Source organism: Octopus bimaculoides, chromosome 20 (assembly GCF_046866305.1).
Source record: "Octopus bimaculoides isolate indiv1 chromosome 20, ASM4686630v1, whole genome shotgun sequence".
NCBI classification, from domain to species: domain Eukaryota; kingdom Metazoa; phylum Mollusca; class Cephalopoda; order Octopoda; family Octopodidae; genus Octopus; species Octopus bimaculoides.
In genome coordinates, this window is record NC_142947.1 from 41,663,414 (window position 1) to 41,680,424 (window position 17,011).

At 32.9% G+C, this 17,011-nt stretch overlaps 1 protein-coding gene across 1 annotated transcript; it reads left to right on the top strand.

Moving 5' to 3' along the window:
• Positions 1-249: 249 nt before the first annotated feature.
• LOC149131697 (heme peroxidase 2-like) lies at positions 250-15,010 on the top strand. Its single transcript, XM_089337854.1, has 11 exons — positions 250-391; positions 1,075-1,254; positions 2,081-2,099; positions 2,898-3,001; positions 4,437-4,532; positions 4,920-4,976; positions 7,287-7,731; positions 9,284-9,478; positions 11,373-11,533; positions 12,056-12,155; positions 14,672-15,010. Exons 2-11 carry the CDS (start codon positions 1,098-1,100, stop codon positions 14,934-14,936), a joined length of 1,599 nt encoding a protein of 532 aa, XP_089193980.1. The 5' UTR covers positions 250-391; positions 1,075-1,097; the 3' UTR covers positions 14,937-15,010.
• The last annotated feature ends 2,001 nt before the right edge of the window (positions 15,011-17,011 follow it).

Consider the following 17,011-nt stretch of genomic DNA (forward strand, 5'->3'; position numbering starts at 1 on the left):
TTGACCGTGTATCTACAGATACACTTTTATCTACGATACATCTTTAAATTAACCTGCTCTTTTCAATGTCGAGTAGTAAACAACACACTTTGGCTTGCGTCGGCGATGATCTGGATATTGATGCTATTTTCATACCAAAAATATTTACACACAAAAATACTGAAAATTATATGAACGTATTGTAAATACATAAATTTGAAAATGACCAATAATTTCTTTTCCTTTCGGTTATTCTTTCCTAGTTTCAAAAATGCCTGTAATTACACCAGTGTCACAAATTGTTCGACACAGAACACGCATTCACTAAATGGCAGGTGTAATAATCTTGCCGTGGAAGGCGCTGGCAGCAGTAATTCACCATATAGCAGACAATTGAATTACTTTCCAACTGGTACGTGAAAGAAATATTTAATAATCTCTCTCTCTCTCATTCTCTCCATACACACACACACACACACACACACACACACACACACACACACACACACACACACACACACACACATATATATACACACGCACACCCACGCACACACACATATAAACCAAAAATGGTTTTAAATTATTATTATTATTATTATTATTATTATTAACAACAATAACAATAATGATATAATGATAATAATAATAATAATAATAATAATAATAATAATAATAATAATAGCAATAAAGGTGCCGAGGTGGCAGAATCGTGAGCACGCAGGGTGAAATACTTAGCGGCATTTCGTCCATCTATATGTTTTGAGTTCAAATTCCGCCGGGGTCGATGTAATCAACTACTCCCCTCTTCCAAAATTTCAGTAGAAAGGATTATTATTATTATTATTATTGTCGTTGTTGTTGTTGTTATTATTATTATTATTATTATTATTATTATTATTATTATTATTATTATTATTATTATTATTATTATTATTATTATTATTATTATTATTATTATTATCAGGATTATAAAATTAATAAAGTTGCCTAATATAAGTACTCACTTATAAGCTCTGATGCATGAAGTGATTGGCATATATAACCATTGCTAAGCTGATTTGACTACATTTTCCGTATGCTTCTTCCCTTCAGGTGGAACTGGAAAACTTCCCTTCATGAATCTTTATGGATTCCGTTTAATGTTACTTCGAAATATAAGTCTGTCATTGTTCCCCTGTCATGATGGCACAGAAAGTGATGCAACACATCTTTTTGCCATTTTCGGAAAGCTTCTCATGTTCGATATGTTTCAAACTCGTAGAAATGATACAGGTAACAAAATAACATTCTTCATTCTTAAATTTCTGAACTATTTTCTTCTTTCAGTTGTTTTTCTCTCTAAAGATATTACTGATCGTGTCCCCTTTTCCTGCCTATTTGTATCGCAGCCAGAGATCGCGGATTCAGCATTGTTGAAAACTACTTTAGTGATGACAAATAAATGGAATGTATATATAAATATAATGAATATATATATATATATATATATATATATATATATATATATATATATATATATTTATATATATATATATATTTGTGTGTGTAACGTATTATGTTACACATACAAAAATAAACAACAGCTCTATATTTTATGGAGTATACTCTTCTCCTGATTTATGATCTTGTAACAAGATGTATATATATATATATATATATATATATATATATATATATATATATATATATATATATATATATATATATATATATATATATATATATATATATATATATATATATATATATATATATATATATATATATATATATATATATATATATATATATATATGTATGTATGTATGTATATATATGTCAGGACACTTCAAACGGAATATTCCCAGTTCACCAAACTGCAAGTACTTTAACAAAGAATAAGAAGACTGAGCGTTGGAAACTATGGTAGCGTTGGAAGCTCACGAACTAGTTCATTAGACAGCAGTACGGATTTAAGCTTCTCTTTAAAGTGCAATTAGAAGTAGATTTGAATCTTAACTATTTCAGGTCTTCAGTAAATTTGTAATAATGAAAATACACATAATTTATTGCAAAATTTATTTCTAAAATTCCTTTTATTTCTCATCTTCTCTTTTAGCTGAAGTATGCTGCGACAGGTAAGTAGTTTATCGATTACTTTTTATTTAAAAGAATTAACCACAATTAGCAAGTTGGTTATATTTTGTCCTGAGCATTTAAAATGTGCAACTTATTTATAAATCCTTTCATACCTACCTACAAACATACATAAATACATACGAACACACATTCCCCCTCAAATATGCATACGCACATATATATATATATATATATATATGTGTGTGTGTGTGTGTGTGTGTTGTGTGTGTATGTTAGTGTGCGTGTTTGTGTGTGTATATCTGTGTAGGCATACATATACAAATATATGCACAAACAACAAATAATTCGGACATAAGTGAGAACAAGAAAGAGACAAAATGACAGAACTACCTTGACAGATGGATATTTTCTTGGGTTTACTTCGATCACAGATTGTGAATCTACAATTTATCATCACAACTTTATTTTTTAATATACATGCATATCACATTATATGTTGATATATTCACATAAGAAATGAAATATGGGACTCCAGCTGTGTCTTCAGTTTTGGTGGCTTCTCATTTATAAATATCCATGAAAATTCTCTAAGTAAGGCATAAAGAAAATCAATCGAAGTTACCGAAGAAAATGGACATATCGTGATCTAGAATCAACGCCCGCTCTATCTATTTATCCTTTCTTGCCCTCCTAAATTATGGTAGCCAAAAGCGTATATAAATTGTATTATTATTGATATAAACTTTTTTGTATAAAATTAGCTGATAAAATTAGCTGATAAAATTAGCTCTTAAATATTTCAAATTGTTCATTACATTCTCCTTTTGAAATTTCAGCTGTCTCGGTATTGCTACCAATGATCCACATGATGGACGTAATTGCTCTCCGTGTATGCCTTACTTTCGACCACTTCTCACAAATAATATCAGCTGTGAGGGTGGTAAGTCAAAAGTTCTTTCTTTTCATTTACAAAATGGTTTTAGACAAAATCACAACGAAGGTTGAGCATTGAATTAAATGCATCATAGTATTTAGATTCATTTATTTCAGTTCTAAGTTGAACTCCCATCTTTACCATGTAGGTCTTTGCATTTCATCTGAAAGAAATTGACGAAATCAACACAACCGACACATGTACATGTAATCGATTATATTTCCATCTATAATCTTTCTAAAAAGTTTATATGACTAGTTTTAAATAATAGAGGACAGTCATAAAGGGATAATTTAGCTATCCACAAAACCTCGATCCGACCATACTCTACTCCATGTACAACCATATAGGTGCTTTAGATTTCATGCCATACTAAATGGTTAAATCTTCTATGAATAAACTCATGCAGAAGTTCAGTTCTTCAAGGGATTAATAAATAACTATCAGTATTCAAATTATCCCCTTCCATTTAAATCGACGTGCATCTCTGGCCTCACTTAACATTTTAAGTGATACGATGAGAAGAATATTACAGAGTTAATACCTAACATATGTCAATCATGCTATGTTTTACACTGTCAAAATCTAACACCAGACAAAAATTCCTGACACATGTGTAACAGGAATTCACCGTTTCGTTGCTCGTGGTGGTGTCAACTGAGAAGTAAAATTCTGTTTGAATTGTTTAGAATTTACCGCTGACCAGAGATCTAATAGCGAGGGAATCTGCTGTTTTTCTGGAAATTGACCTTGAACAGATGCAAAGACATACCTGTCTATATCGTTTGTTTTGTGCTGAAAACAATCCTTTGAGTTTCAAAGCAACCAGATCTTTCTTTAGGTATTTTAATCTGACCATAAAAGTCACAATGTTTAGATATCTATAACTTTCTGCAATGTTATTACCAGTTCGAATATTCTACAAACACTTTCTGACTTGTAAACAAGCCATTCACTGTGTTTCGTCATGGAGAAAATTTCTCACTGTAGACATATGGTGTAAATCAGCTCGCAGCACCACCTGTCCAGGCTGTGAGATGAAAGCATTTCGGAGTAGTTAACTTTTTTTCAGTCATAGAAACCGTACAGTGACGCTGCGAGCTGATAAGAAAGATAATCTCTTTTATGTTTTTCCAGTCAACATCCGTCGGCTGGAAGCGCAAATCGAGGGCTCATCGTAATTAAATTACGGGCTAAGAGTGCTAAGCTATGATAAGTAGTAATACAATGTTATTACTGAATGTGATATTAGCTTAATCGAACTGTTAATAACATTGTATTAATATATATCACTGCTTAGCGCTCTCACTCCGTAATACTATAAATTTCTATCAGAAATCATGGACAACCTACACTATAATGCAGAAATAATTTCTTAATTATGATATCTTTTCATTGTTTCAATTTATTTTATTTTATTCATGTTTTATCTTCTGTACAGGTATCAATCATGGTATAAATGACGTCACCCATGTAATTGATGCTTCTTTTATGTTTCATGATACGCATTTAGAAACAAACTTAATGAACGCTGACGGTGAGTAATCCTTTTTCTCAGATTACAAAGATCTACATATCTATCGAGTTATCTGCATATCTATCTATCATTTTCAAATGTATATGAATACGTGATGTAGGTGGAGTACATATTATTGTAAGCGGCAATAAAACAATTTAGTCAACGGGGATTTCATAGCCTCATTCAAAATATTACCTTTTTATATGACCTATCCAACCTTAGATTCACAATTCCTTCGAATGATAAATTAAGACCTGATCAACAGACAGCCATTAATTTATCGAAGTCAGCATCTAATACTTGTTCTTTTTTGTGTTTTTTTTTTGGGGGGGGGCGGAGGTCATTACGTTAATATAATATATTGCAAAGCAAATACAAAAGCGAAAATATTTTTTAAAATTTCAGGGAAGTTTAATCTGAATTCAGGATTTCTTCCACAAGCAGGAAATAAATTTAAGGGAGGTAAGATACCCTTTGGCAGATAATTTCATTGATAAGACTGTTTTAAGTTACATAAAGTTTATTTAAATATATATAAAACAGAACGTGAATCACCTTATAAACGTTATAGAAGTCTGTAAACATGCACGTACCTGTGTGAGTGTGTGTGTGCGTGTGTGTGTATGTGTGTGTGTATGTGCGTGTGTGTGTGTGTGTGTGTGTGTGTGTGTGTCTGTGTGTGTGTGTGTGTGTGTGTGTAAATATTAGCACTTCCAACAACATAAATATTTCCCCATGCTAACATGGATTTAAAACTAATAACCGGAAATAAGAATAAGACTAAATTGAAAAATATTAAATATGCGAATATTAAGAATCAAAGACAAAATATGAGAAATATTAGAAACAACGTACTACTTCGTTGTTTTAATCATTCTCGTACTATCGGGAGTAGGAATAATAAGATAAAAAAACAAACACCTTATATATCCAAAAATGGTCGGAGAGGTAGAGGTTATAATACATCTTCTAACAAGAACGAAACTATTTGGTTTATTGTTCCATTCGCTAAACAAATTAAAGGTAATTTGGTCGGTAATTTATATAAACTTTTTTCCAAACATTTTACAAAATGATATTATTAACCCTAGGCTTTTTAGAATTGGTCATTCTGTATCTAATAATTTATACCAGATTATATCCTCGATCAACGAAAGAAAATTATATTGTTTTATAATCACTGTAAAGGTAGTAAACGCCATAGGATTAATACCAATCGAATAAACGTTAGCGAGGAAAGTATAATTTGGACATTTAACGTACGAAGGGAAAACTACTCTAGTAAAATCTCACCCCAACCTTTTGAATGTAAATAAAACTACAAACAGTAAATATCTAATCTGTAACGATAACAAACAGTAATAATATGAGTAATAAAGAAAATACTTTCCCTGATTGCAAGCTTAAAAGTGAATGCTTATTTAAGAATTTTTGTAAGATAATTTCTGAGAGTAAAAATTACATTTATATAGGAGCCACGCAGAATTATATTAAAAAAACGCATTTCTTACCATATTTACACCTTTATTAATAGAAACAGGTCTTCTTCTACTAGCCCTAATACATTTATTTGGGATTTAAAGGATAAGAAAAAAGTTTTTTCTGTGGAGTGGGAAATTATAAGCAAGACTACTGCTAATAAACCTGGGAACTCTTTCTGCTTTCTTTGTTTAGAAGAGCTGTATTTTATATTATTTTCTAGAAGACGTCTCGTAAATGCTAAGATAGAAATGTGCATGCATCAAAATGGATATTTAGGAACTATCATTAGGTTTATAGTAATTATTGATAATTGCTTATATATTAAAGATATTCATATATTTGAATAGATCAAAATTTCTGGTATAATGCAATTTTTCGGGCTTCATATACTAAATAAGTATAAATACTAATTAGATATTATAAATATAAGTTAAATCTAATATAAGTGGCAGTATATATCTGATTTACTGTAAGTTTGATTAAACATACTTTTCTGAAATATTTAGTTAAAATTCCTATAGTAACCTATAGTAAAATTCCTATAGTAACCTAAACTTTAGATACAACATATCATCTTGAAGTAGTGGTAGCTTTGGTGTAATTGGTTATCGTATAGATTTTCGATGTGTAGTATCTGGTAATATGTAAGTTCTGCTTATGTTTATGTAATAAGTATTGACCGTATATTTACACAAATAATAATTTATTGTCAATCTTCTTTGCTTAAATTGCTAATGCTATTGCTAATGGCATACACAACATCTCTTATCAATTATCTACTTCTATCTGATTAATGGAAGTTTCTTGTGAACACAAAGACGTATAAGAAACTCAGTTGACTGTAGTGATCTATTAAGACACATTATTATGTACAGCTCGGTTTCGATTCTTGATTGTAGGTATTCCCTAGTACTTTGCAACTTATACTCACGTGAAATGTATTAACATCCCGTTTTTTACTCGCTTTGTCCTTAAAATTGATGTGACCTTGATTAGATGCCAGAGTCTGATAAAAAGATATTGGCTTAAAAGGAAGTAAGAAACATCGTCTTTCACTTTAAGTTATGCAAGTAAAATAATGGTAATATTTTGCTTTCATTCAAAGGTTACCAGTACTAAGATAAAATTCTGCAGGATGATAATTTCTGCATTTCAGTCGTCATTGGCCTAATAAATAATGGTAATTAATATGCTAAATGTGATCCAGTTAGTTTTATCCATACATTTCTTTTCGCTAAAAAATTTAATTTTGTGTTTAATAAAGATACCTCATCTTTTTCTGTTTTCTAGTTGGAGATACTATCAGTGAAAACCCTTTACTGATGGCAATATATCATGTGTTTCTTCGTGAATACAATAAACTTGTCGATAAAATGATCGAATTTGGTTACGAAAACGCCTCGGAAGAAGCAAAGAAATTGCTGATTGGAATATTTCAACATATTACTTACAACGAATATTTACCAATGTTACTCGGTGTCGACACTCCTCTTAAATCTAAGACTACTGGAACCCGCACTTACGATAACCAAAAGCTACCTATGGTTTCACATTCTTTCTCACTTGCCTATGAATTAGTCGTGGCTTCGATGTTGAGAGAATCGGTACAAGTTGCTCCAAATACAAATGAAAATTTGATTGATATAATAAAAGACGCAACAAAAGTGGATGACGATACTGAAATGACAAATATTGTCAAAGGAATGCTGGAACAGGCTAGTTTGGAAATTGGGAAGTATGTCAGTTTCCATTCTACATTTAATCTGCAGCAGTGTAGGTAGATTTTTTCCCGCACCGGGGTCTGTAAAATAAATCCGAATATGTATGTACTAGCTCTTGGACCTGGCGTTGCTCGTGTTTTCTGTGTTGAAGTTAACTCCACCTCTGACCTTGTACTGAAATCTTCTACGTTCCCTGTGCCAACTATTACCAATTAAGATGTTATATCTGGTTTGACAGGGATTTTAATCGGTTAACGCTTTCGACATGCTCCTAGATACTGGACCGTCTGAAATCGTAGTCAAAGTTTTGGGTGTACCTCGACTCGTTGAAAATAATGCTTGTTTATTTCTTATTTCTTTACTGCTCACAAGGGGCCACACACAGAGAGGAGAAACAAGGACAGATATATGGATTAAGTCGATTATATCGACCTCAGTGCATAACTGGTACTTATTTAATCGACTCCGAAAGGATGAAAGGCAAAGTCGACCTCGGCGGAATTTGAACTAAGCATTCACCCGGCTAAGCATTTCGCCCGGCGTGCTAACGTTTCTGCTAGCTCGCCGCCTTTTTTGTTTATTTCTCTCCTCTTAATGCCACCCTCTGTACAAAATTGATCAGCGTGTCCAATCTCAGCAAAATCCAAAGAAAAGTGTTAAGGTTATGTCATAGAATAGAATCTATGCGACCATTTATATGAAAATATCCCATTGATTTTTAAATCCTAATACATTATATGAAAGATCGATGTTTCATATGTTGAAGTGCTTAATTTTATTCATGGGTCAATTTTCTTCAAAATCAGTTTATTATTTTATTGTGAGTGAATTTTGACGATTTCTGCCTTTCACCAGTTTAATTTTAATTCTACTACATGACTCCGACCATAAACTTTACCTAAATATAAAATTTTCCATAAGCCTCGCTCACTCATCGATTTTCATCAAAATGGGACAAAATATGCAAAAGCTGCAGGGAAAATAACATCGTAATGGGAATTTCCATTAAAACGCCCGATTGAGCTCACAAAAATCGATGCCAACTAAGCATTATCGAGTTTTCGAAAAATTCCAGTCTTATTTGAACTTCAGGGCATGTGCCAAAATTCATTAAAATCTGTTGGATGATGTGGGAGGAGTTAGAGTAACCCCAAACACACACACACACACACACACACACACACACACACACACACACACACACACACACACACACGCACACACAGACATCATTACACATTTATGTATATAGATTTATGTATATGTGTGCATACACGTGAGTGTGTATGTCTGTCATTTATAAGTCACCGATTATCCGCATTATGCTTATAGAGTTGGTGGCTGTCTGGTAGGCTACTTAAATATTTTCTGGTATTTTGTTACGATATCCTTTTATTTTCTGATAAAATATGAAACAACAAATCACTGAACTCAATTTAATCCTCAGCCTCTCCTCAGATTGCGTGTTAAAGTACCAATAGTAGGTATTATTATCATTATGGGGGCATAATATTTTCTCATAAATTCTTATATTTTTGGTATTTTTATTTGCCTTATATTTTTCAGTAAAATACCCTGTGCTTTCCGAAACAATTGTAACTTTTCCGATGTAGTGGCAACTGTAACCCAAGATACACGTTTTTACGGAATACCTCCATACATCGTTTGGCTGGCAATCATAAACCCGCTTACAAATATGTCGTTTAAAGCATTCCCACACCATGATACTAACGGAAGACAACTCTTAGAAACAATGTACATGTGAGTGAAAATCATATTATTCTCATATATATATATATATATATATATATATATATATATATATATATATATATATATATATATATATATATATATATATGAACTCTAGGTTATTTAAAATATGTTTGTAACTTCTAAAGGCAAATGCACTTAACGTAGAGACAAAATTATTTCTTATGGTACAAAGCGTAAAAATGCCATATCTGCCTAGTATTTCATCCTAGCGGACTTCTGGCTCTTTTGCCTTCAGTAAAATATCAAAGAGCGATATCTCTGGGCAGATTCGACGAGTTTTTGATATGCGATCCTAACTGTGCATAGGATATGCTTTTGCTAGAAGAGACTTACGCTTATATCGAGTTCCAGCATTTTGATCGACTGCAAGAGCTCTAGCTGAGAACCACTCATGTCTAGTGGGGATGTAGTAAAATGGTGTGATTTTATTTTATATGAATAGTATGCAACAACATTGTTTTCACCGAGCATCTTTAAACCAAGAGTCCACAAGAGTACACAAAGTGTTTGTGCCAATCTTATCTACGTTCTCTTAAAGTATGTTCATCTCTTTCTTTCCACGATGTAACTACAACAACCAAGATTTCGTGGTCCCTTAGTGCGATATGTTTCCCTAACGCATTAGTTTATCGATCTAAGGTATTTCATGTAATCAAATAATATAAAAAGTCTTATTTATGGTTCACTTAATATCTACTTAAAAAGGATTCTAAAAATATATGTATACTTTCATACAGTTAGAAGGTGTTGCACCACATCATTCTTCAAATATATTTGGAATATAAACTGTGATGATATATTAACAATTCTAAAATTGCTGAAACCAAGAAGAGGTGAGCTTTGTCTTACGAAGAATTACGACATCCTATTATAGTCTTTTTCAAATATCTGATCTGTTGGATTCTCGCAGATAATTCAGTCGCTATTTACTGAAGAAGTTTTCAATACCAAATCGCTAAAATTGTTTATTCCTCACATAATAGTTTTGCCAAAATCTTGCAAAATGTTCATGCACAGTAAAAAGCAAACAAATAAACAAACAATACATCCAGTGTTTCACCAAAATTAAATCTGCATTAATAATAGCCACCTTCCTTAATTTTATATATTTTACACACATAAACTAGAAAACATGACATAACAGTCTGTTTTTACATGTGAATACAGGAGTAAATAAGTTATGTCAGTGTATTGAAACTAGATATTCAATTCTTTGTTTATATCCAATCAAATTTCAATTACTAATAACTTCAATATTTTCTCTCTTTTTTTCTCTCTCTACTTTCTTTCTCCCTCTCCCCCTTTTTTGTCTCTCTCGCACTTTTTGTATATTGGATTTACATTTCCTTTCCGTTTCACGATAATTTTCTCCCTGGTATTTCCCCCTCATACACATAACTCATTCTTTGTTTTGGTCATAAAACACCTCCTCCTCTTTTCCATCATCTCTTTATTTCATTTTCCCTCCTTTTTCTCACTCTTCTCGCTTTGCTTTTACACTTCCATCCGCTTTAAAATTCGTTGGAATTTCATAGTAATCGAGGTTAGGTATTGTATCAGGAATTCATAATTCCTTTCTTTTTAGTTCATTTCTCCACTTGCTCTTCCTTCACTTGCTCCTTCCGTTACTTCATCACAAACATTTTCCCCAGGTAAGATGTATTTTTTTTTATCGTAGTCAAACGACAAATTGGCAGTGTTCAAATATGTTACTATTTGTTAATAACATTATTGAATAAATGTTAACTCTTGATGTATTAACGATAGTGACTTCCTAAAAAACCAACCAACTCTTTGTGTATTTGTGTGTATGTGTGTTTCTAAGACATACATGCATGCATACATAATTCTCATTTATATACTTATTTATGTATTGCAGAAGTGTCTTCGACGTTGATTTTTTAAGTGGAATGTTTACTGAGAAAAAAGATCCTAACCTGAAACTCAGCCAAACATTAATGAGACAGTTCGAAGATCAATTTTCTACATTGAAAGAGGGTGACAGATTTTATTATGAGAACGTCAATGAATTCCAGTCCAGTAAGCTACCAATTATTCATTATTATTGTTTGACTTTATTTAATTAACTAAAGTTACCTCAATACGACATTGATCCAATTCATCGAAAATCATTCAACTACCCGCTCCATAAAAGTTGTTTTCCCGTCAATGAATTTGCCAACTGATACAATGCAGTGTGCGCCTTGTAACATTCTAAATGCCAGACACCCAACAGTGGCCTACGTTGAAGCATGAGTGCAAGCTCGGTCAAGATGAACTGTGGAAAGACGTGTCGCACGAAGAATGCCCAAACTAGTTCACTCTTGCTTTCGTCATTGTCGTTGACATCATTGGAGTGTTTTAGATATTTCTGCGGATATCGAGGCGATGTATGCATTTACTACTTCTGCTCAGGTAGTCATTCATTCGAATATTATTCTTTCATTTTGTATGCAATATTTGTATTGTTTAATAATGTGAAATACTCCGTAGTTTTATTTTTTTTTCTTTGTAGTTCATTGTTCTATTATTTTTGCTAACCTTTATTTTACCCCCTTTCAGACCAGCTTGCAGAGATCAGAAAAGTGACGATGGCTCAGCTATTGTGTCGCAACGTAGTCAATCTAGATCAAGTAAAACAGTTTGCTTTTAATAAAACTTCGTGAGTATTTACTTCATCATGATAAACATTAATGTTTCTTTTGTTCTTTTTCTCTTACTCGCCACACTTTTATACTCTAAGATATTTTTGTACTAACGTCAGTTGTAATCCAATTTAGGTGTATCCTTTTTGTATCGGAAATTACGTAATATTCAATTACTACAGTGCAATGAATTCAAGTGAAAAAAAGAATATATTGATGAAGGTCAGGATAAATCTTAATGTAGATGCATTTTCATGTACTTGTGTAATATATATATATTTTAATTACACATATACAAACAGAACAACACATTGATTTATGTTGTAGCAAATCTCTATTGAACAGATCTGTTAGTAAATTGTCACCCGAAAAGCAAACTTCAATTCATAGTTCTCGTGTTCCAGATAAAAGATGCTTGAATCTATTTGGTAATTTAAAGACGATTTTGCAGAATTTTCTAGCAGTTCAAGTGGCAACACAGAGACTCCTTCGTGAGCTCTAAATTCACCCACAAAGTGGATGAGAGGAAGATGAACTCTGAGTTGCACAATTTTTGTGCATTGTCACCTACATTTCATGATGTATGAGGTGGTATCGAAAGGTTCCTAAACGCCCTGTGTCCAATAAAAATAATTTATTCACCAAAATTTTAACATCATCTCCTTCGAAATAGTTACCTTGCGCAGCAAAACACCGGTCCCAGTGTTCCTGCCACTTATGGAATCTGGCCTAGAAGTCGTTCTTCGCAATCGAGTCGAGGGCCTTCTGCGATTCGCTCTGGATTTTGATAACAGAGTTAAAACGCGACATTTGAGGTGAATTTTCATATTCGGGGGAAAAGATGTAAATCCACAGGTCCTAAAATTTTATGAATATTGTGAGGAGAGCCCGGCGACTGGGTGCACTCTCCGCGTGAAGGATCCAATTCTTCGCACTTTCACCGAATTTCCTCCCTCAGACGCTTCAAAATGTCGCAGTAGAACTCCCAATTAACAGTATGGCTCTGGGGGACGAATTCTCGATGCACAATTCCACATTTCCGAGGGTGACGCTTGTGACAGGACTTCCAAATCACTCATCGTCTTCCAGGGACGATTTTCCGCTTTTGAAGCACCACTCGAAACATTGCGTATGACCCATCGCCTCGTCACCGTAAACTTGCTGAAGCATGCTCAATGTCTTTGTAGCAGATTTCTCAAGTTCAACGCAAAATTATTTAAAGTTGGCTCTTTGTTTCTGTCCATGACATCATGCATACGATCACAAAATCACAAATTTTACACTTGCGAAATAAACACAGTAATGTCACTCGACACACTGCCCCATGAAGGTACTGCTAGCTCTCACTGCGTACGCAACCGTGTGTAGTGCTCTCACCAAATTCAGAAATTAATCGCAACACCTACGCACACCATGGTTCACTTCTTCAATTAGATCTTACGTAATCCTTATTCATGTACATTTTTTTACTAACATTATTCATAAATCGTAATTCTCATATATATAACAGACTATAATGGTAATAGTAATAACATAAGTAACTAGTTAAATTGAAGTTTTAAATAATAAAAATATCGTTCATTCTGTCTACATGTAATTACGTCTACTGTTTCATGTGATTAAAGTGAACATTTCCACAGAGAACAATAGAATTCAAAGTAAACGCGTTATAGAATTACATTAAAATTTTTTTTTAAATTAAGGTCAAATTTTCTTGCTATGTTAATGAGATTGCACAGACGTAGACAGGCATATAAGCTTCATCTCCTTTCACAGTGACAGCCAGTGCGGTTCTCAAGTATCACACCATCTGTAGCGATACAAGTGTTTTCTGATGTCTTACGGAATGTATTAAAGTGGTCTAGGTTAAAGATGCGTCCCTTCCGTTTTGCTCGATTTTTCGAGAGTAATTCGGAAAAGCTTTTGACGAGTTTGTAATTAGAAAGCAAGTTTCTTACTTGTGCTTTACAGCTGGTCTTGTAGTTTATGTTATAGAATATTTTCCAGTTTAGGATGTTAGGATGATGTATTCTCATTCGTGTAATTTGGATTATATTAGTTATGTTATGTTGTAATATTTGATTGCTGAAAGTTTGTACAATTATGTTATTGAATATATTTTCTGCAGTATTTATCACATCATTTGCACTGCCGATGCCTTTCTGTATATTTCTATCTTATATTTGTCTACACTGACTAGAATGCACTGTTTCTATGTAATAGGGTTGTCTCGTCCTGCAACGGGGTAGATGTGTTATGATTGATCATATTTTCATAAAATTTGAGATCGATGCTTGGGTTGAACTGATTAGTAGTAAAGTGTATATTTCAGCATGTGTGTGAGTATTTGAATTTGAGAGCCGTCTCTTTTCGAATGAATATAGAGATAGTCCATCGTTGCAGTAGTTTTTATTAGCATTATTGAAATATTGTTGTTATTGTTATAAACTTCCTTTTTTTTTCTTCACTATTTTCGTTAAGCTTTCTGCTATATGTTTATTTATTTCGACATTTATTTTCCTTTTCTTTCTAGGCCCGAAGTCAGTTGCTCTAGTATAACGCAGATAGATTTTTGTACGTATGCCGGAGTCAGTAATGTATGGACTCCTTTTCAAGCATCTTTCTCTCAGTGTGACAAAATTAAAATAGAGTACCGTACATGCCAGTCAACAAAACTAGATTTATGTCCTTGTGAAGGAGATCCATTTAAGATACAAAGTTGCCCGGGACAAATGATCACACCTGACGGCATCGAAATATTTATATATGATCAAATGTTTGGAGGTGTGATGTTATAATGTCGTTCACTCGAATTTGATGTTCTATGATCAATGTTTCTTTATGTCTACCTATCTCTCTCTCTCTCTCTCTCTCTCTCTCTCTCTATATATATATATATATATATATATATATATATATATATATATATATATATATACATACACACACACGTACAGCTTGTATCATTTATATATATATATATATATATATATATATATATATATATATATATATATATATATATACATACATATATTTTCTCGTATAGATATTTAAATATATGTATATGTATTTGTGTGAAACAATAGACATACTTATCGTACAAGCATATGCATAGTATGCGTGTTTATATATATATATATATATATATATATATATATATATATATATATATATATATATATATATATATATATATGTATATATATACGTGTGTATGTGTGTGTGTGTGTATGTGTCTCTCTCTTTCTAGGTATGTATGATGTATGTAGAAAGATACACACATACATATATACAACTATATGTACACGCACGAGCGCGCAAACACACACACACACACACACACACACACACACACACACACACACACACACACACACACACATGAATACATACATAAAGTTTCATAAATATACACATGCGTTACGTGCATGCCTGTACGTGGTCATACAACTATACTGTTTTTATATGAATCTTTAATTATTTTTGCATGTTTTTCTCGATAGGAAATCGTAATTTGATGATCCTAACATGGTGAAAAAAAAAAAAAAAAATTGGGAGCCTATCAGTATATATTTAAATTCTTGTCTTTTGATATTTCTCTTTCATTCTTCTCCATGTCGCAACGTGTCTTGTGACCATACCTTGAGACCAAACTAACACTCTGACAAATTCTGCACAAAGACAACAGAACAGATTTTGTAAGAATCAATTAATAATAGGATAAATAAATTTTCGTCTCAATGTATTGAGTGCTTTGTTGTGTTGCCGTTCCAAAGGAGACTAGACTGTATGTGTGTGTGTGTGTGTGTGTGTGTGTGTGTGTGTCTGCTAATTATATACTCATGAACTTTACTGTACATTTGTGTCCTTGTTACAATAACTTCTGCCTTTCATTGGGGTTTCATGTTGTGATACCTTCTCACAGGTGCACCGTATTCACTCTCCTCCTCATTTGGAAAGTTCGACATATTATGACAGTTTCATTATATTTGATGCCCTCTAATTATCATTCTTCTTTCTCGATTTGATGACTTTAATCTCTTAAGATTGGTGACCAGGCAGGTTGATATATAAATGCACAAAGTTGTTATGATCATTTGAATGATATTTGTTGAGAAATTAGCAACGTCTTATGTATGAATTTTCCGTTTGTTGTCTTTCTACCTACATTAGCAATGTCCTATGTGTGAATTTTCCGTTTATGTTTCTACTTGAATTTTTGAAATACTCACACACACACACACACACACACAACTGAAGTCCCCTATGATTACGGGTGTAAATCTGAAGTTTAGATCTTGGTATGCATAGTAGGTGTAAATTTCTCAGTAGTTCAGCGTAGATACTGTTTTTCCATGAATCTTTAGCTTTATGATAACATTCACCAGGTAACTGATTTCTCACTACTCTACACAATTTCTCTTTCTTATCTCCAATCAATATGGCGAGTCTATTATGTTTGTATTGTGTGTGCGTAATTTAGGCCGTCTTCACATCATTTTGGTTTTTGCAGTGAATCCTTTCCATTCATCAGTATTTCTATGGGGGGGGGGGCGGATATGTCACATGTGGCTCACACGCCAGAACGCATTTAGGGTGCCTGTTTGTGTATGATGGTTGGGTGCTATAGAATCTGTAGCTTAGAAGTCAGAGGTTTTTACTTTACTTGATGGAATACATATCACACACACACACTCACACACACACACACACACACACACACACAAAGACACACATACACAGACACGCGCGCGCGCGCGCGCGCACACACACACACACACACAATAAAACAAACTATTTTAATTTCTGATACTATTTACATTCCATTGTTCCAGCAATTCCTTGGTGACTAATTTTTGTCATGTTAATA